The 22235-nt window shown below is 39.4% G+C and overlaps 1 protein-coding gene across 1 annotated transcript in view; it reads left to right on the forward strand.

Annotated features, from left to right (window-relative positions):
* MAST4 (microtubule associated serine/threonine kinase family member 4) overlaps positions 1 to 22235 on the forward strand; it is a 278816-nt gene that overhangs the window by 95609 nt on the left and 160972 nt on the right. The window contains exon 4 of the mRNA XM_036402886.1: positions 18183 to 18257. Within this exon, the coding sequence (XP_036258779.1) occupies positions 18183 to 18257 (75 nt within the window). The remainder of the gene's footprint in view (positions 1 to 18182; positions 18258 to 22235) is intronic.

Genomic DNA, 22235 nt, shown 5'->3' on the forward strand with positions numbered 1-22235 from the left:
TGGAGGTTCGTTACTGTTGTCCTAAAATGATTTTGCCTTCCCTGATGGGGGGAAGGAAAAAAGTTTTTTTCATTCACTGTATGCATTTTATTTTGTGGTGGATGTACAATTGAATTGTGCCTTTCTGCTACAAGTGATGTGAAAGAATATGTGAGGTATTTTGCTGTATTTCGTATATATAAATATTAGGATAATTATATTAAAACATTTCAAACAGCATGGATTTTTCTTCTAAAACACAAATTCTTATATACCACAGTCTTACCTGCCATGGTTTTGATGGTGAATATAACTGAAATAATAAATAAAACTGAAAATAATGAAAGCCTCCAGAAAAAAATGTGCTATATGCATTTTTAAACATGAAAATGCACTTTTGGCAATAACTAAAGATATTTATAAATTGTGAGAAAATTCAGTGGATGCTTTCCTTCTTGTGTGCAAACATCTGCTTTTCAGTTCCTTCCACTACACCTTTATAAAATGCAGCACAAGCCTAGGAAAATGCCGCTTCTAGAATTGATAGTGAATGCACTTCTCACTGAAAGATAGTTTTATACTCTTCTATTTGGGATTTATCTCATCTTTCACTGGAAGGCAGTCTTCTCTTTGTTTCATTCTTCTGCCTTCCAGTATTACTTAGGCAGCTATACCAATGACCTTCAGCATATTGCAAAACATGTTACACTTGCACTCTGTAGTTGGGTAGTTTCTTCATGCATGCACATCTGTGCTCTTTGTCTGCCTATAACACTTTCTGTAAATTGTTCTGCTATGAAATTATAGCTTCAGTAATTCTTGAGGGGTTTTGTTAGGTTGTGGACTTTTTGCATCTGTGCCTGTCAGTGACACATTACTTGATCGTATGACTTTCTTATGCTGTTGTGCCAGTACTGACCTCTGAGCTAGATGGCATGGGGTACTTTTAATTCATACATACACAGTTAAATACACAGTTAGGCTGAAATGATGGCTTCAGTACTTCAGTATTACTTAACTTTAAAGGAACTGATAAATTGACCATTGAGAGATTTTATATTTCAGTGATTAAAATAAAACTTGTGCAATATGAATAAAGATTGGGTGTAAAAATGCAAACAACCTTGCAGCTGAAACTTGCAGTGTGCCATGAGAGACAAATGGTAAGATTTTGCCTCTCATCCTTGAAACTTCACAGTCTTTGGTTAATTAATTTTTGCCACCCTTACTGGAAGCAGGCAACAGCATTTAGATTTTCATTCATTTGCCTGTGTTGTTTTTGGAAACAGAAACACAGAACAGATCCTATGTGAGGACAGCATGGATGCAAATGATTTGGACAAAGTTTTAAAGTGTTATAAGAAGAAGGAAGATGATATTTTGAAATGGAAAAGGGTAAACAGGAATATTGGGTGGAATCCACAGCAGATAATGTAACATTTTTTCCCCTCTGTTTCAAGCAGGTGAGGGGATCTAGTCACTTTTCAGTTTGATTCTGTAAAGCAAAAAAGTTTTCACTAGGGTCAGCATGCTGCTTAAAGAGATACTACTCTTGAACAATGAATTCAGGATGGATGAGTAGCATTTGTTACAGAGGAAGGCAGGATGGTTGCATATCCCCTTCTGGCCTACAGATTTGTAAATCTATCAGTGTGTTTGAGTTTCCTTGTCTCCCTCTTGTGGAACCGGAGTTTTGGTCAGTATGAGTATCTTGTTTCTTAACTAAAGTACTGCTCTAAGCCTGTAACTGAAGTCTGTGGCAGCTGAGTTTTAAGCCATTGACCAAATATGATGGATGCACTTGGAGCTGGAGACATGGAGGGACAGGGAAAAAGAAACATGTTCAGTTAATGTCACTGTGTAACTTAGATAAAAATTGACTGCTTTTTAGAATGATACAGAGAAATGTAGCTTAATAGCAGAAGTTATATATTTTTTAATTGTAATAAGTGTAAAACAATAACTTTAATGCATTTCAGTTGCATGAAGAAGAGTTGAGGGTTGGGGGCAGGGATACAGCAGCCTTTTCTTTTGCTGTTCTTCAGATGAGCTGTTACTGCTCAGCGTTATCCTTTCAGCAGTCCTTCAATTTTTTTTGTTCTAAATGCCTTTGCTCCTGGCAGGTTTTACCACTATCGAATGTACATGGACTACTTCTCAAAATGATGCAATATGACAGGAAATCAATATTTCTTTTTCGTACTAGATTTAAGGGTGTGATTGTCGTAGCCTCATCTTAGAGTGTTAATGGATGAATAGCTAATAGTATGGTGACAGCCTTTGGGGGGAAAAAAAATAAATCAGTGATCTGTTTAACCAGCAGCTTGGCAAATAGGAAAACTCCCACTGCCTTAAAATCTGCGCCTTAAAATCTGTGCTTTCAGACATAACCTTTAAGGATCTAGCACCTAGTTTTTGACGGAGACGAGTTTTTCTTGCACTAGTCGGGTCAGCTGAGCTGATGAGAGGCCCTCGGGCGACAAGCCCAAGGTCACAGCCGGACCTGCTAGCCGCGGTGCCTGCACCCCTGAGACAATCCGTCCTCTCTCCGCGGGTTCTCCGCAGCCGCCCTTGGGAATCCAGTGGGGCGCGGCTTCTCACACGGTGCCGTTATAGCCCTGCTGCCGTTCCAGCCTGCAAGGAAAGGGAAGCTCGTTCCCCGTGGCTCGGCGGTGCCCGAGCGGCCGCGGGCGCGGCGCGGGCGCTGCGGAGCGGCCCCGGACTGCGCCCCGAAGTTGCCGGGCGCGCACCTCGCGCGGTCACGTGCGGCGGCGGCGCCAATCGGCGCGGGCGTGATGTCAGCGCTCGGCAGCTGCGGGGATGCGGAGCGGGCTCCGGGCGGTCCGGCATGGCCAGGCGGCGCCGCGCGGCGTGAGGGCGGCGGAGCGCCGGCATGGACGAGCCGGGCATCCTGCGGAGGCGCGGGCTGCAGGTGGGGCGGGGCGTGGCGGGGCGGTGCGCGCTCCCCGCAGTTGGGAAGTTGCCCTCCTCACCTGCGGCGGGGCGCGGTGCCGGCGGGGGGACACCTGTGGGCGGGCGGCGGCGGCGGCGGCGGCGGCCGGGCTGCTGGGGGCGGGCGGCGGGCTCGTCTGCGGAGCCGGCGGTGCAGCCCGTGCCCGGGCGCTTCCCGAGGAGCCGAGAGCGGCGGCGGCGTGGTGGTTCTCCCCGCCAGCCGCGCTCCGGGCCGGGCAGCGGACGGGCATTACCGGGGGGTGAAAGTTTGGCGGGGCTCGGCGCTCCGGGCGGCTGCGGCGCACTTTGTTGAACGGCGGAGCGGGCGCGTCTTCCTTTCCCGGGCGGCTTTGGGCTGACTTTTCTGCTGGCGTCCCTTAACTCTAGAAAAACCCGTATCCCAAATAGAGCGAGGGTTATGACACAGTGTTGATACCGTATGTTGTTTGAAGCCAAGACTCAAAGGGTATATCCTTCTAGGATAATGCATAAGCCGCTCAAATAATTAAAATGTGCGCAGTTATATATCTATTGGCAGAAAGTGTATTAATAAAGAATATGTGACTGGAGGCGAATAGACGGTGTAGTTACTTTTTTAATGTTTCACCAAAATGGAGCACCACCTCAAACTACATCATTACGGCCCATTGTTCAGAAAGCCCCTTTTCTCAAGTAGCTCTCAGCGATGAATGTACTTCCTTTCTTTTGTTTTCCTCCACATCTGCAATTTCAATGGGAGGAGGGTGAAAAGGAAAGTCTCCATACATTTGGGATCGTTATTCTTAAGTAATATAAACCCCCATAAAACGTTTAACATGCACTGAACTTGCACAGTTCTGAACTTTTTAGTAAGACGCCGTTTTTGAGCAGTGCTTTCAACTTGGTGCTGATCCAGTGCGACAGTTTTTGTTAGATAGAGGCGTACAAGTCGAATCTCTAGCATGTTGTTATGTAGGATATGGAAGTCCTCAAATCCTCTTGGGCCTTTTAAAGAATCCAATAACTTTTCTTTAACTTTTTGTACGATAACGCTTGCCTGCGGAAAGTAATTTTCATTAAAAAGTTAATTTAGTCAGTCCTTATATCTTAAATATTTTCTGTCATTGATAGCCAAGTAGGGGGGAGAATCTCTGCTGCAGGTTGAGACCGCGGATGACAGCTTTTAAAGGATATAAGAGTTTAAAGAGGTATATCTTCATAGTGAAACCGGATTTCCTTCTCTTAAACCTGCTCTAATCCATTTAGTAGTGTAAACCGGATTTCTTCCTTTTGAATTGAACTGCAGTCTGGTCTGATTAAGTTAAAACTTAAACCTTTGTGTGAAAGAAATGTGTTGAGCTCTGCAGATGTTATTTTTATTTTATTTTCTGTAACTTTAACAAAACAATTTTGAATGAATACCAAAAATATTTTACAGCTATTTACAGTCACCTAAGAATATTGAGAGTTATACAGTGACTAAACCAAATAGCAGAGGGGCCTATTCACACTAGCAGTGCCTGCAGTTTTTGGAGATGTGTACTTTATGACTGTCCTTAACACCTGGTCCTAGAATGGAGAAAATCAGCCAGTGGTCAGAAGTGTTAAAATTGACATATTGTCATTTAGAAAAAGATCGGAGGGATAGAAATGCTGTTTACACTTAAGTTGTATTCATTAAACCATTAAAGTGAATCTGTCTTTATATTGTCCTCTTGCTCTCCTTATGTTCTTCTGTTGCTTTGTTTCTGTCTTCATCTGTGTTCATGCAACTAGCCTAGAGACTGGTATGATGATCTTGTGAGCTGGAAAGCAGGTTATATGACAAAGGGTGTAGCTGCTGTTTTAAGTTTTGTTAATAAATATTAAGTGTCTGAGTTGTTTACTTTGCTGACCTTTTGATATTATAGTACATTCCAAAATAGTGACTTGGTTATTTTATAGTCATAGTATATGCTTTTACCATAAAAAACCACCAACCCTAAATAACTCTCCACTCATTGTTTTCTGTGGGACTAATCCATGTATTTTGTCCCTTCTTCTTTTTTCATATGTTATTGATACTCTTGTGTAGACTATTGAGTATATTCTGAAAGAAATTAACAAAAAACCCCCAAGAGAATAAAAAAACCCCAAAACACCCAAAAACCTCAAAATGAAAAAACACCAAACCCAAACAGACAAAGCCTCCCGCAACAAAACACCCACCTCCCCCTCCAAATAGCAAAACAGTGACCCCCAAAAATCAATGGAGGAAAAGAAAAGGAAATTTTGTGAGTTAAGACTGTTCTGAAATACCTGTGGTCTTCAATATAAGGTCAGATAACTTTATGTAACTTTGTCAGTTCTCTTGGTTAGAAGTAGAAATGTTAAAAGCAGGTGAATCTGCCTAAAAGCTGTGTGCTTTCTTAGGTGAAGGTGCATTTAAATTAAACTGAGGATACAATGATAAATAGCATATGAGTAAATTAAAAATGAAGTTGGTATAACTGCTGGTTTTCTTTTTGCTTTGTACACAGTTTGCTTCAAAGCTTGATTTACAGGACACACAAACCATTTCCTTTTAGATGGGAACCTGATGTAGTTGTGTTTAGTGCCTTGTACCATCGTGCTGTGTTTAAAAAAAAGCCAGGAAGTAGCTTGAATTGAATCTCAAAATACAAGACTTAAGTAAATATGTAGACTTGAATAAATCTTGTTTCAGCTTGATATGTAAAAGATTTTCTGTTGAGGCTTCTGAGAGAAAGAGAGCCTTTAATTGGTTGCAACCTGAGTACACATACCTACTTAATCTTAGTGCAACCTCTTTCTTGTGTCTAGCTGTGTATTTGTATTCATAGAAGAATAAAGGCATCTGAATCTGTAGTATATCCTCCTTTTCAATGAGCAGATTCTGAAGATTTAATTGCAAAGAATACTTTTTTTGTACGAAACATCAGGATAAAATTGATAATTTCCTTCAACTTCTAAGTTTTTAAAGTGCAGTTTAGTATGGATTGAAATAACAATTTCTTGCAAATAAATTTGAAAAAGGTGAAAACAGCTAATTACTTCTTGCACATTATTAATTACATTCTTAGTTGCAGTCTGCTAACAGCCTGTTTGTAGTTGTTTGACTAAGCAGTGTACTTCCTATTGCCTTAAACTAACGACTCTGAACCCAGACATGGATGGTAAAGGTAGCACATATTTCCCTGAATCTGTAAGGATATGGGAATGTGGGAGAAACCTTAATGTCAGAAGCAGCCAGCTTCAGTCATGCTTCCAGTGCTGATTAACCTTTCACTTTGTCAGAGAGATGCTTTGGACCTTCACTTTTCCTTTTGCTAATTTCAGTTCTCCCTTAAGTGGTTCATAAACAGTGTCTTGTAAATCTTTAGGTAATTACATGAGCTTTTTTAATTAGACTTGCAGAGAAATTGACCAACAGCAGAGAAAGCAGATGTACATGAAACCTCTCAAATGTCAAAGAAAATGCTGTGTTTATTTCTTTTCTTCTCTCTAGGTATATAAACACTTTTTTTTTCAACGCTGGAAAATTTTCATAGGGAATCTTCTTTAAATTCAGGATGACTGCACTGCATTGTTTGCAGTGATATGATTATAGTCAACATGGAAAATTCCACTTGGAAATCTAATACATGCATTGATTTGAGGGGGCAATGGGTATGAAGTAAAAATAATTTAATCACAAAATTCAGACTTACTGCTGTAGAAATGGAAGTAGGCAATGTAAAGGAAAATGTGGTGTAAATAGAAAGTTGCTATTTTTGTGGATTTGAGAAAATCAATTTATACCAATTCCATGTGTTTCTAGAAAGGATGGCAAGGGGCACAGTCATTATGTAGCCTTGACTACTCCTTTCTTCTGTCTTCAGTACAGGAAAACAGTTATTTTTGCAAATAGATGTTTTGAAATGTGGTGCATAAATTGTTGAGACCTTTGCAAAAAGTCATACTTACAGACTTTTCTAAGTGCTTGCTTATTGGCTCAACGGGAAATGCTTTTACTGAGAAATCAGAAAGAAAGGAAAGAACTTCATGGAAAAAATGGCCTTACTCACAACTCCTAAGCAGGTGATATTTCTTTGGAGAAGAAGGTTTACTGAAAAGAATTCTTTCTGAAATACTGAAAATTGATGTGTGAAGTAAAAGGGTTATCTTGGAAGCCACACTCTACAGGAGAGGAAAGGAAAGAGGTAGGCCGTAACTATCTCTTCTCTAAATGCAGTTTGTGTTTGGGTGCTCTGCTGAGGAAAAGAAAGATAAAAGTTGAAGATCATTAGTTGGAATTTGGCCTGGTGTCTCTTGCAAAGTGAAGAAAAAAGGGTGTAAAAGTCAGTCTTACAGATGAGGTTCTGGCAGGGTTCTTAATTTTCACTGGTTTGAATACTGTATATGTCAGTGTTCTTCTGTAGCCAAGAGAGACCTTACCCATTGTTTCTGCTGGTGTTTCTGTATTAGTGGAAATGGTTTTACAGTATCAAAGATGAGTTGTGTAACTGTGAATCAGGTTTCATGTATCCCTCTGCCTCTCAATGTGTGTGTGTAAGAAAAATTTTGTGGAGGGCATGGAACCAGAGAAGGATTTAAAACAAACAAACTAACAAAAATTGCAGTTTGCAGTGGATTCAGATTAGTCAGTTAAGAAGCAGACAGATGTAGCACTTCCAGTGTGGTATGGGAATAGCTGTGTGTCTGCACGCTGCATTAATGCCCTGCTTAGTAGTTGTGCCCAGACCTGCCTGAAAGGGGCCACACTTGCAAACTAAACTTTTCTACATTTACTAAAACCTCAAAAATTTTGGAGTAATTGAGCTACTCAGAACTACTTAAATTGTGATACTTGCTCTTTCATTTTATGAGTGCATTGCATGAGCAACATACATAGATGTAAAATGTAAAAAAACCCTAAATTTTTTTGGTGGTTTTTTTTTCTGGATAGAGCCATATTTATTTTGGAGTCGTTCTGTACACTGTTATAGAAAACAGGGCATCTTAGGTACCTAAAGTTTGAATAGATGGTTTCATGGCTTAAATAGTGATAGGCAGTGATAGCTGCCGTTAGAAAGTTAAAGACCAACCTCCTAAGAGAAGAGATACTGAGATAAAGAACGTATTTCCTCTCCTTCTTAGCTGTCACTTGTGCAGGCCTAATAGAGTGTGCAATCTCTTCATCAGTTTATTCACCTCTACTTTCCAGACATTCATGCATTGTTATGTTTGTCAGGCCCTCTAAAAAACTTTGTGCCAGACGTATTTTGCTGTTATTGAGCTGTGAAAGCTTTTCTGAAAGGGTTAATCTTTCAGATTAACACCCCCACCCCCTCACTCTGTCTTTGCTTTTCTGTGTATTGTGGTCACTTTATTTCGGAGTCCAATATCAAAAAAGGAAAGAGAGCACCATGCTGCATTCAGAGCTAAAATATTTGGTGTGGGGCCAAACTTGGTGCCTGTAGTCCATATCACACTTCTTACTAATGCCTTCTGATAATTGTAGCAACATTTCTTGATAAAGTCTGCAATATGTCACAAAGCTGACTGACTGTTTTGTATTAGGTTTAGAAGGCGAAACATAAACTTAACATTTCTTTGTGTCAAATCCTTCGGTGAGCTCAGTGGTAGAGTCTCTAATGATTTGAACTGGTCACAGTTGTGTTCTAAGGGTCATAAAATCAAGCAGTTTTGGCATCCTCTGTGTACTCGTTAGCTCCTATTTCTGAGTCATTTGGCTTATCTCCAAAATCTACTTGTGTGGATTTTTAAAATTTATTTTTTTCTTTGCCTGTTTTGTTGGTAACAGTAGGAATAATAGCTGCATGAAGGACAGTAGCTTATTGAAACAGGATTTTTTAAATAAAGTTCCATGAAATGTCCTTGGTTTGACAAATGGTTTTACTTACTTTGTCACAACTAATGAAACTAGTAATTATCTGTATTTTCTTTTCAAATCTTTTGTAAGTTGCTTCCTTTCAATTTGATGCAGTTTTGATTGTGATGCTGGTTCATGTGTCATATTTTACATAGTGATTTTAGATTTGCTTTAACCAACTGATAAAGTACATTTGCTTTAAAAGTCAAAAGTTTTAGATTTGTTAAGTTAGCAGTTTTCTCAAAATTGCCCACAGGCTTTCAGATGCTAATAATTCCTTCTATTAGACTGAGGCAATATTTGCTTCAAATTGCTTGTAACAGTACCAATTATTCATTTGAACATTAAAATTACATAAAAATCTGTAAGTTACTGCTATGATTTCAAAGCAGAGCATTCAATACCGCAATTTCATAATTGTTTTTGATCTCGTTTTTCTTGGCTTTACTTTTCCTCTTATACATGTAGCACTAACTTCTGCAATGCTAACCTTATTCTCTGTAGGATCCTTGCTTCATCCAATGTAAATCAGAACATCATTGTCTTCTGTCAGCAACTCTTGCTTTCTGTAATCTTATTCAATTACTTTGTCTCAGTTTGTAACTCGTGTTCCTCTTGGATTCCCTTCATTCAAGTCCCCCTTGATTTTAGGTCTAAAGTTTAGTGCTTCTCAGTGGCATACAATAGCTGGGATTAGAGACAGAAAGGATACTTGCACTCACTGTCTGTGCCCTTGATAAAAAACAAGCTCTTCAGAGACTTTAGCAGCTAAATTCCAGGTTTTTACAGTGCATGTTTTATTTGGAGTACTTTGTCCTTTATGAAATTCCTTTGTTTTGTGTATATACGCTTGGCTTAGTTTCATAAGGATGTTACGTAACACTTCTATGACATCTGATTACCCTCCCCAACCAAGACATTATTTCAAAGCTATGAACATGCACATTGAAAAATGTTACAAGTTTAAGCTTTACTATCAGAAATAGGAGATCCGGTTTTAGCAGCACAATGTGAAATATTCCATCCTTCTCTGGGTTCTGTAAAAAAAATGTTGCAAGTGATCAAATCTGAAGAAAATGTTTTAGTAATCAAACTTACTGGATGGTCTGTGATTAGAAGATGAGCTTGTGGTAACTGGTAGTTACTGTTGTGAAGCAATACATGTTTTTTGAATTTCACTTTCAGCTGTCTGGAATCTGGAAATAGTTCAGCATATCTGCCCTGTAAAATTGACTGGAGTGTATTGTTTTGTGGAAATAATGTCATGTCTTCTGATAGTATTTTAGTCCTATAAAGCTACAGCTTGAAGTGTGCATGTTTCCGCATGTGTTTTGTGTATTTGAATATTTTTGCTATTCTCTACAGATTAATCATGTTATATCAAATACAGAAACATATCTGGAGATGTTTTTCAGCTAATGTAGATTCTCTCCTGTTCCTCAGTGTAACTTTCTATGTGAAAACTGAGGAAAATGTGCTAATTGTATGAAAGTGTGTGCTTGCTTTAACTTCTGAGTTCTTTTGACGTGTAAAGGGTTTTTTAAGGTGTTTTACCACTTTGCTTTAAATTATGCCACTAGAAGAATACCATTTCAGTTGCTTTAAAAAAAGCCTCGTGGTATGTACCCAAGTTGTGCAGATACATTAGGGGAATTCAGCAGTCAGAATTTGTGTGCAGAAGAACCTGGAAGTATTCCCCAAACTCTTATCTTTTATGAATACAACACTCATGAGCACAGCTGGAAAATTTAGGTTATGAGTGGAAAATTGATTTTAGGACTTCAGTGCCCCTTGGGAACCCAGCTTTTTAGTTGTAAATTACTTTTTTTTTTTTTTTGAGATTTTAGTAAATGTCGAGAAGTTCAATAAGGAAGGAATAATATAAATGAAAAATTAGAGCAAATGTTTGTGACAAGAGTAAGAGCTACATTTCATGTTACTCTGATTTTATATTCATGTGCTCGTCTCTTTCAGTTTTTCAAGGCAGAGGGATGTAGTTGTGTTTTAACATTGAAGAATATCACAGTTTATTTGGTGTAAGCAAAGTAGTAGTCAGGTATGGTGTATTATTAGACTGACAATGATAAATAGAAGGCTTTAACATTCAAGCATTAAGAGCATTTTAATATTTGTTACTTTAGTCATGAGTATTTGCTACTGTCTGGAGGCAACAGTTCAAAATTGTTTTCAGGACAGGGTAGCCAAAATCTACAAATTTTTTGGGTTGATTGGCAGCAGAGAAGAGCATATCACATCTATGACTTGAGTAGGGGGTATTACTGCATTTAAGTGCTTTGTTTTGTGGTTGTGATAAGAAATTTAATCCTTAACAAATGTATTTGTATGAGGTAACTGCAAAGACCTCATTGCATATGACTGTGATCTTCTGAAGAGACTAGTGCCTGCTAGACTGGAGCAGCATCTTGACTGACTGTTGCTTCAGCGTAATTTCTCAGATAGTGGTTGTCTTTCTTGCTCTTAGGACTTTGCATTGCTTTACTCCTCATATTTCAGCACAATTCTTTTTCATGAGTCTTTGGAATTTGTTTTATGTTGCATGCAATTTGCCTAAACAGCAATGCCAACTTTGTTTTTCTCCGTTTTCTCTTCTGGCATTCTTTCTTACATTCCTCTTATGGTCACAGGAAAATGCTAGTCTTATCTAATTGAGATTGAAGATCAGGACTTGAATATTTTTGAGCATTTGTGAGAAGACTTCGGAACTGATTTTTTTGTCTGATTTTTTTATGGTGTTCAGGGGTTTTAGAGTAGAATAACAAGAGAACAACCACCTTTTCCGTGCATGCATTTTGTTTTCTACATTTCTGTTCCTGTGTATTTATTTTTGTATGCTTAAGGCTGATGTCTTTTAATGGTTCCTGTAGCACCTTATGCCTCTTCCTTTATTTTAAGAGGAAGAATGGAAGCTTCCAGTTAGTTTTTTAGCACTACTGCAAAATGTAGTAGTGTATGCTTTTTGATTGCCTGTTTCACCCTAAAGACACCTTCAATTATTTCAATATGATTTCTTTCTGATGTGAAGTCTATCTTACAAATCAATACTAACCTCTTCTGATGCTGAATCCAGTAAAGCTGGTCTGGCTTATAGGTTTGTGAGGTGTGTTTTCCAGTCTTCAGGCTCTCAGGAGATACATGGGGAAGATTCAGTCACTTTTAAATGGATGAGTTTCTGCAAAGGAGCTGTTCTAGAAAAGAGGTCTTATTTAAAGCACCCATTTTTCTTGTGTGTTCTCTCTAGTACCAGTGAAGAAATGAAGTAATCAATGAGGATCCTGTCAAAAATTAGTTCTTGCCCTTTTCTCCTTCAAAATGGCCCAATGTTCTTTGTTCAAATGCTGTAATGATTGTCTGCATAGAACCGGATGTGGTTAGGGAGAAGAGGGGAGTGCCATAACTACGAGTGCTAATGGGAGAGTGTCTGGCACACTGATGTGTTAGACTGCCAAGCAATTTCAGCAAACACGTTAGTTACACATTTTTGTTACTCAGAATTTAACATCTGTTGCTGTGCTGCAAGAATGGGATACAGAAATTTACCTGAGATGGTTTTTTTGTCTGCCAGTACTTTCTGTTGCTAACAGCTTAATTGCTGCAAGATGCATTCCTGGCCTTTGGTTCGTGTTCTGTTTGGGAGATAGCTTTCAAGGGTTTGTTTTCTTACTGTTCAAAATTGAAACTGCACATGTGTGTTGTTTTTTATTGACATGATATTTTCCCTTGGCTGTAAGGATTGTCAGTTGTGCCATAATGTGACATTGTTTGTCAAATAACTGACAAACAGTTATGACTGGTTTTTAAATTCCCTAACTATGTCGAAATCTTTCTTATTTAGCTGTGCTTTTTTTCTGCTGTGAGATGCCTCTGAAGCAGAAAGAGCTTTCCTGATCAGCCTATAAAGCTTGGCTCAGAGCCTAGTCAAGTATTACACCAAAATTCAAATTCTGGGGCAGTGGACATCAGCAGGAAATGAACATCTTAGTAGTTAAAAACCAAGCCACACCAATGAACCCCTCCCCCCCCAGTAAATCTCAAAACATTTCGCACTTGCTTGAATCTAAAGCTGAGAGAAAAGGACTGTGTGTTACAATTTATAACATGGTCCTGCCCCCACACTTGGCATGCTGATTTGCCTACTGTCTGCTGCTCTGTTTTATAAAAATGAGTAATTTGAAATTGGCATATTTTGAAGTCATGGAGACTACGATGCAGGGTTATACTGCATTGTTTGTTACCTCTTGCACCAGCACAAGGGCTTGGAGACATTTTTGGATTATAGTATGTTATCAGAAGGGTAAGTTCCAAGCTTCTGAACACTTGCTGGTCTGTCTTTGCCTAAATTGATTCTCATAGTTTCATCATCAATCTGTTGCATTATTTGCATGTCACCTTGAGTAATTCAGCTTTTCCACACTGTATACCCTTTAAGTGTTGGTGAATTTTCAGTATCATGGCCTGTAAGCAGAGTATATTCTGCTGTCTAGTTTTGTGAATTTTTGTGAGAGCAAAATGTGTACAGCCTCCCTCCCTCTGTGCACATCCCTGCTACCTCTATCTCTCATGAAGTATCAAATTGTTCTAATAAGTTGAATTAATCTCTGTGAGAAAAAGGCCCCAGTGCCTGTAAGGACTACTCTTTTTCCCTCCTTTTTCATTATGAAAAGCTGATTAACCAATCTGCACCCATAACACTCAAAATTTGAATAATTTACCTTTTGAGTCTCCCTAGATCTTTTGTTTTTTCCTCTTTCCTAGTCTCGTGTTATTGCTGAAACAGGAATAGCATTTCATTATCTCTGGTAAGTTGAAACACAGAGAAATTTATTTGTACAAGACTGCAAGGCTACTGGTGACCTTACAGCAGATAAGACATAACCTTATAACAGATAGAACGTAATAGAATAAAACAGATGTCAAAATTTTATCTACTAAAACACTTCAAGGATTAAGTATGAGATGATCATAACTGGATGGACCCAGTCTAATCACCAGTAGCTTTTACCAAGCAGATATCTGATAGAGATGGCCTTGGTGTTGTTCACAGATCCCTTCAGCAGGTAACCTGTGCCCGGAAGCTGTGTAGAAAGAAATACTAATGCTGATGTAGCATGCTGACTTTCTGAATTGTGTCATATAATTAATAAAAACATAACTGGGTAATATGGTAAATTAGTGTTGCAGTGCTGCTGTTGAAGGTTTTAGTAATGTGAAATTACTTGATTATGTAGCCATCTCACAATATTTACTGCTTCCTGTGCTATATCCTAAAACTACTGAGCTATCAGAAGTTGAATGGCATTCTTTGTTGCTGATATCTTGGCCCTTTTAAGGCAAGAAAGAAAGAAAGAGAAAAATCAGACTAAACACATCACATTCTAACACATAATTTTTGTTCCTAATTTTCTTATTTACTTTGTCCTTTCTTGTATTTTTGCTGTACCCTCACAGCTGTGTTTACATAGCCCTTCTAAAGAGATGAATTGTAACAGAGTAACATTTTAACATTGCAGTAGAAAGAAAGAAAAAAGGAATCTTCAGAGCAGTTAAAAATATACAGTGTAGTGGTTTGGTAGTTGAATAGAACAGCTGCATCTAGTGTGAGACACTATACAACAGGAGGTAGATTGCCATGTAAAGGAAAGTAAAAAAAGGTTTAGATACAGTCTTGGCTATGACAGCAGGTCTTGGCCATAAGTTTTTGCTGTAGCTGTTGCTAAACTCAAATGCTAGGATGCTCAGTCGTTTCTGTAGCACACCTCTATGTATCAGTCACCTCTATAAGACACTTAAAGATGTGGCAGGGACTTGATGGGGCTTGTGCGCAGATGTATCTTGAGATAGCCCAGGGCTAGTCTTGGGGAAGGAAGCATGTTTAGAACAATCATGGTTTGAGGGCACGTGAGGAGGTATTCTTCAGTATGACACTCATTAATGTAAAAACATCGAAATAGCCTTGTCAGCATAAGGATTTGCCCAGCTTGATGTGGATGGAATTGTGTCTGTGAATTATTTTTACTTCAGTGCTAAATACTTGCAGATCTATCAGAGACCAGCTGAGGTGTTTGTTGGTGAATTCAACTCCTCTGTGTGGAATTTTTTGCCACTCTTATTTCAGATCTTGGTCTCGCAGTTAATAAAAATGGAGAGGAAAAAAAGAGGTCTGTGGCCACTTCAGTCTGGAGGTAGAAATCTCTTCAGATAAGACCACATGCTTGTGTCACTTGCTATTTTTGCTTTTCTCTTGATACTGCTGTTTTCATGAGAACTGCCACACAGTGAATGGTAGCTGCTCTTAATGGAAACTGCTTTTGGTATCTGTATTAGAGCCTATACATAGCTGAATTAGCTACCAGCCTCTTCAGCCAAAAGCATATTTTCTCCTCACAGCTATTTTCAGGCTTCTGTGACTTCGAAATAAACTAGTGCAATACTTGTTGCCCCTGTCTGTGTTGCCTTTTTTTTTTTTTTGTGGGGTGTGTGTTTTTGGTTTTATGTAGGTTTTTTTGTTTTGTTTTGTTTTTTCTTACTGCAAGTCATGTGTTTCCCACAAGATTATTTCTTGGATTACTCACCTGTTAAATGAAATAAGCCTCTGTCTCTCTGTTCCCATGCCGATTTTTTGCATGCCACCTAACTAAAATACTAAAACACCTTACCACAGAATTATTTAGGATCCTTCAGTTTTTCCTTTAGCTGTCCTTGTTGATGTGAATCGTGTTGGCTTTTGCAAGGATTTAGCTTTCTGACAGTAGTTTTAGTATATCAATTTATAATTGCAGCTGACTGCTTCCTCTCTAAAGGACATTCATCCTTCAAGGGTATCATGGATCCACTGTATGTGCTTTACTGGTGCTAACTGCAGTGACTCTGAATGCTTAAGTCTTTTCAGCATGTAGGTTTTATTTTGGTGTGGGTATTTTTTGTTGTTGGTGTTGTTGTTGTTTTCTAAAGATTGCTGTGTCTTTGTGACATTGACTCTGGCTTGTCTGCCCTTATTAGACAACCCTTTATGGAAGAGTACCTACTGCTGACATTGGCAGAAGGTTTCTGTTTTTATCAGCTGAAATGCAATACTAAGGAACATGACATTATGATGCAAAACTTGTATGCATACAGTCTAATGTCTCTAATGCCTTCAAATGCTCTATATCTAATTTTTCCATAGTGAAAGAGCCAACTTCTTTCCAGCTTTTTTTAATCTCTTGTTGATCTTAGTTGAACCTTCACATGTCCTGATGATAAACTATCATCCCTACATGGGATGGTATTGCATGAAGTCTACCCTGACTGTTTTGGGCTAAAAAGTGAACTGTTAATATATTCTGATTCAGGATATTGTACTGGATGGCATGGTTGAAGGAACAGCCCACATAAACATTTAATAGTCTGAACTCTGACTTTCCTTTTTCATAGGAGTAATCACATCAATTTAGGTACACATTTTTGCTTCTGAAATTGTATTGGTGCTGTATTGGGTTTTTTCCTGTGTTCATGCCAGCTCTCAACTGCTTCTGGAAAGCATTCTGAAGGAGAGACAGGAAAGAAAGAAAAATGTGAATAAGGGAAGAAGAATTCCATGTTTCTCAGTTAAGTACAGGATCCCATGTTAGAATAGCTAATAACCATAATATGGGAGAAGGTAGGGCCACTGAAATTCAGCACTTTTGCTAGCTTATGTCCAGGTTAAGCTGACTCTACCATTGTTTCCAAGCTGTGACGGAAAGGAGACCCTTTTCAGGCATCTGTTGGTAATTATATAAAATTTGATGTTAGATTATAATGGCAAGGGCATTGACAATTTTTAAAAGAAATTGTTAACGAAGAAATGTAAAGGTCTTCCTTACTGTCTTCTTTACCTTCTGGCCATTGTACTTACTGCTGATTTTAGTCCATTACACCAGTAATGGAATGTTACCAAAGTACATTGCCATCAGCAGAACAGTTTTCTGTAATTGTAACCAAGTGTTAGGCAAGTGTTGGGTAATTACTTTTTCTGTAATGCTGGTTCCATTGATTAAAGCTAGTTTGCACTACTTCTGTTGTAGATTTGGTGAATTGTGACGTTATCCTCCTATGGTGGCTGTAATCTTTGATTACTTCCACTGGATCTTTTTGAGCTACAGGGCTGGTTCTGTTCTGTGATGTCATGCCAGAAGTTGAAGCCTTTTTGTTAAGGAGGTCTAAAAAACTACTTTTATAAAAATGCTTTTTGAAAAACAAGTCTTGAGATGTTGAAAAATATTTGAGTAGCATTGTATTTTCATTTAAAAAACACTGTGAATATCTTTTCAGAAATAGGAGCAGGTCTGTCTTATATTTTTAAAATACTGTGACTTTTTTTTCCCAGGGAAGACTCTTAAGAGAACTGTGTATTGGTTCCGAAAGAAAAAGGAAAAAAAAAGAAAGAAAAAATAAGTCTTATAAATTTTCATCCTCTGATTCCTGTGATTAGAAGAAGGCTCTTCACCCATATCTTCTCCCATTCAGACACATACTGGAAATAACGGACTGTAGAGTTTGTACTTACTACAGCAATGAGGGGCTTTCAAAATTGGAAAGTTTCTGGAGAGATTGACACAGCATATTTGAAGTTTCTTAGGGAAGACACTAAATGTTGCGCTTTTGACTCTTGGATATTAAGCAGGTAGAGGATTTGGAACCAGTATCTCATATCCTGGAAAAATCTCTTGTTGTATTGCACATGTAATGAAGACTATCAGTTTCAGGTTATTTTTCAGATGAATGCTCTTTCAGGTTTTGCTTTCTAAGAGAAAATACTTACCTTTCACCTGTGTGCGCCTGGTCTTTCTCAGTTTTCTCAGGCAAGGACATTAATCTCTGTAAGGTGAAAGTCTCTAGAATTTAAGGTGATTATTGCAGGTCTGGGTAGAGAATATGAATCTAAAAAAATCTTATTTTGCTAGAGGAGATTTTGATGTTTGTGTTGAAACATAAATCCAGTTGGATGGGGTTTTTGTGTTTACCTGTGTAAGTTGATATAGAAAATGTAAGATAATGTGTGTACTTTGGGAAAGTGAAATGAATGTTTAACTTTAATATGTGTATCTGAAAATGAAGTAGGCATGTGTACATGTGTATATATGTGGATTTATAGGAGACAGCATTATTAAATGTGTGTGAATAATACATCTAGAAAAGCCTTGAGAGGCTGCTTTTTAAAGAAGATGCTTAATTTTCTTTCTGATATTTGTACAGTGGTATTACTTAAATCGATGTAATAAAACTTTTTCAAAGTTAGTGAAAATACAGTTCAGTTAAATACTCTTCCTCTCCCTTCTCCAACATCTTCCATTCCATCCCCTCCACGATCCATTGCTCCCCTTTCCTCTGTTCTTCCTCTCCTTTCTTCATTCACTGTCAGGAAGGGACGCCTCAGAAGAGTCATTTCAGCTCAGCACGCCACCGTCAGAGACTAGTGGAACCATCAGCTACAAAAGTGAGTGCCTTTATTGAAGGACCATTTCTAAAATGGAATGTTGTGTCATCAGAGGGTTTGTTGCTAGAGAGAAGCTCTATGTGCTTGGTGGGGGATTTAGTTATTTTTACTCATCTGCAAGTAATATAATCACTATATCTAAAGGTGAACTGCAGCACTGAATTGATTCCTCCTGAAGTGCAGTAGTTGTTTCTTTAACTTAAAAAAGTTGTGGGGAGATTTTGTTTGTATCTGCAAAGTGTAATAGAAACTGTATGAAAAGTTCCACTTCACTTTTATCAGTTTGTGTGGTGTCTTTTTGTAAATCCTTGTGCAGTTCATTTGTCTCATTCTTAAACTGCAGAAGGCTTTCATTGAATAAAAACTTGGCAAGGATATGGAAGTAATCAAACACTTCTATCAAGCACTATGAAGCAATACGAAGTTTCAGTGTAAAAAAAATAGACTGGCATCAAAAGATGATATGAGCAGATGCAATAGCAGTACTTGCTAGTTCATAAGGCTGTTCCACTTTTTTAGAGTTGTACTCAGAAAACTTGATAGGTTCACTGAGGTTGATTTTACTATGTAACTCTTAATGAAATAAACTATAGTGCACATTTTAGAGCATCAGTGTTCACCTGTATTTATTTTGTGCTACTTTTTTGTGATACTTCAGCAAATATGAAACTGTGTATCCAGTACTATCACTGCCTGGAAATCCCATTTTTCACTTTATTTGAGATACTGCAGAATTGATTGCAGTATTTACATACAACTTGTGATACAGGTTGAAGTAAGTCTGTGATAGCAGTCCTGGTTATGAAAGAAAAGCCCTGGTTCTATGTTTAGTGCCAGTGGGAGCGAAGAGAAAAATTGCAAGTTCATAGTTCTCTGTGATCTGCAGGTCACTCACATAATCTCCCTCGCTGTCCAGGCAAGAGACTGGTGAAAATCTGGAACAGTGGTCTTCTGAGTCCCGTTCTTTGGTAACATTTCACTGTGTGGGCAGTACTTAGACATGGCAAGCCTTTAAAACTAACAGGTACCTGTACCCATCTGTGCTACCAGCCATGCCTTCTCTTCCTCTTCTCTGGTGCACATTTCTCAGTGAAGAATAGATGCCAAGCTTTATGTCCTAGGTATCTCTGCTTTTCTTCTCACCCCCCCACCCCCCTTGCTGTGTTCTTGAAATCAACAGTTGAAAGTACTGTACATCCCAGGTCTGGCTGAGGTAATTTGAGCTATTAATTTCTTTGTTTCCTCTTCCTTCCTGCATGCTTTCTCCCTTCTTTTGTGCATGGGTCACATGCAGGGGCTTGAATGATGTGTTTTGGGCTCATGGAATCATAGAATTGTCAAAGTTGGAAAAGGCCTCAAGGATCATCAAGTCCAGTTGTTAACCCAGCACCATATTCACCATTAAACCATGTCCCGAAGTGCTGTATCTACACATCTTTTAAACACTTCCAGGGATGGTGATTCTGCCACTTCCCTGGGAACCTTGTTCCAGTGCCTGACCATCCTTTCAGTGGAGAAATTGCTCCTAATACTCAATCTAAACCTCTTGTGACATAACTTGTGTCTAATACTTCTCTGGGTTTTGGATCTGGGAGATGTCATGTTAACCTGTGGCCAGACCCCACTCAGGTGGGCCCAGCTGATGGAATGTAGAATCTGGATTTGGCCTTGGCAGCTCACCAGAAAGTTTTGGAGTAGGGATATTGCCTGGTGATTATAGGACAAGGTGGCATAGTTTGCTGCTCTACATGGGACATGTCCTGGAAGTGGACATGAGAAGTGTGAAAAGGTGATTTTCAACACCTTTTTCAGGACTGTTGGGGCTGTACTGCATTTCTACTCTATGGGCTGAGACTACTCAAGAAAAGGAAGGAAGACAAATTGTCTTTAAGCAGGTATTGCAGCTGATTACGTGCTGGTTGGAGGAGAAACCCTGAGCAGATTTGGCTGGCCAAAGTATGGCAAGTGCACGGTTAATCTGATTAACTGATTAAGACTGATTAACAAAAGGGGGGAATATGGTGTTCTCCAAAGGCTCATCTGTGTTCCAAAGACATGCTTCAGGCAGTGTGTAATCCTCAGTACTTACAATTCAGGTCACTATGAAAGTAAAGTAGGGAAGTGCTGTTAGCACAGGGCTTCAGAGAGACAAACTATGTCTCTCCTTTGTATTCCTGTTGCACTTAGAGAACTACTGTTGTCTGTCAGCCACCTTCAAACTGCTGCAAGTCAGTAGGAGTGTCATCAGAATTCATCTTTCCTGTTGTGTGGCAAGATTGCCCTTACCAGTTGTTGCTGTGACAACCTGACCAGAAAGCACTCTGCCTCAAGGAATCCATTTGCAAAGCAGCTGGTGAAGAAAGCCCACAACTTTCCCTCATGAAGTTGTAACTCAGCTGGAAAAGTTGAACTCCAGTAATTTCAAATGGCAACATCAGTGCAGCCTATCTCCCAGTCCTACCAATGACTTAAGCTGCATCCTTGTGTCTCTGCAGACACATCTGCTGCAGTGCCTTTTGACACTGCTTGGGCCTACAGATCATTATCATTCATTCTTGGGCTATGGGGGAGTGAGGATGCTCTCCTGATCAAGACTAGGAATATGGTTGAGAGTCAGTTTACAGGTAGTTCCAGAGCAGGAAGCTGTAGAAGGGCAAGTCTGGCAAAACTTCTCCAGCTGTTTGTTTTGTCACACTCATTTGTTGCCTCAGGAAGAGCTACCAGTTGTTCCTGGTAGTACAGGTGTACAGAAGACTCATGGTCTTGTTATGCCAAACCAAGGACTATTTTGCCTGCTTTTGGACCAAAGATGGCAAGTTGCCATCAACAAATCTCACATGCTTTTCTTTAAGCTAGTTATTTCAGCTCTCCTAGTTTAAAAAAACACACTACCCACGCTCACACACACACACGCACACACACACACACACACACACAAAATCCCCCCCAAAAACAAAGAAAAAAATTGAAACCAAACAAACTTGTTACTTTGAAAATGTTGTTTTGTATCTTGGCACTGTAAAGACTGGTGGGATCCTTTTTATTCCTTTTCCCTTCCTGTGCAGCAGCTGTTTGCCCAGGTGGCAGGATGTAGTGGAAGCTCAGCCTGCACAACTTGCAGGGACTGTTGCCTGTATCAGGGATGCTATTTGGGCTTGGGGCAAGATCATCACAAACTTGTAAAGGAATACTGGTTTTGTGCCTACATTCTGCTGGGCTTTGTTCTGGCATTTAATTCTGCATGTCCTGAGTTTCCTGCATCTGCCTCCTAATCTCATGGTTACGGGAGAATAGTTGTATTTGGGAGACTTGGAGGCAAGGCAGTGTGTCTCATGAGAGCAGCAGCAGTGCTGTGTGAGTCAGAGGACTCTGAGTTACAAATTACCCAGAAGATCTTTCATCTGTGGTCATCTGATTGCAGTGATTCACTTGTGTCTGCTTGTCCTGGACCCTGATGAAGTGCATTTCTGGGTCAGTGATTTGGGTGACCCAAAGCAGCAAGGAACATGCTATATTGACTTAGTGAGAGTAGTGTTTCCTGAGGGGAGAGGATCTTGGCCTGTCCTGTCAAAAGAGAGTAGAACTGTTAGGTTATGGTGCTGTGAACTTCGACTGCTATGAGCTCATGTTTGATCTAATGCAAATCAGGGAAAGCCAAACTTCAAACAATTACACAGTGATAGAATGGTATGGATTGGAAAGGACCTTAAGATCACTAGTTCCAATTGTCCTGCCATAGGCAAGCACGTCTTCTGCTAGACCAGAGCTCCATTCAGCTTGGCCTTGAACATGTCCAGGGATGGGACATCTACAGGTTCTACAGGCCAGCCTGTTCCAGTGCCTCACCAGCCTCCCAGGAAAAACTCTTTTCCTAATTGTAGGAGCATCGGGGGTAGGATGGTTGGGACGGACGGAGACGAGAGATCTCTGAAGCCAGGTCGTGGGACTTGTGGTTTATTGCAAAGGGCCTGGGTGCAG

This window comes from Molothrus ater, chromosome Z, assembly GCF_012460135.2.
Source record: "Molothrus ater isolate BHLD 08-10-18 breed brown headed cowbird chromosome Z, BPBGC_Mater_1.1, whole genome shotgun sequence".
Taxonomy (NCBI): Eukaryota; Metazoa; Chordata; class Aves; order Passeriformes; family Icteridae; genus Molothrus; species Molothrus ater.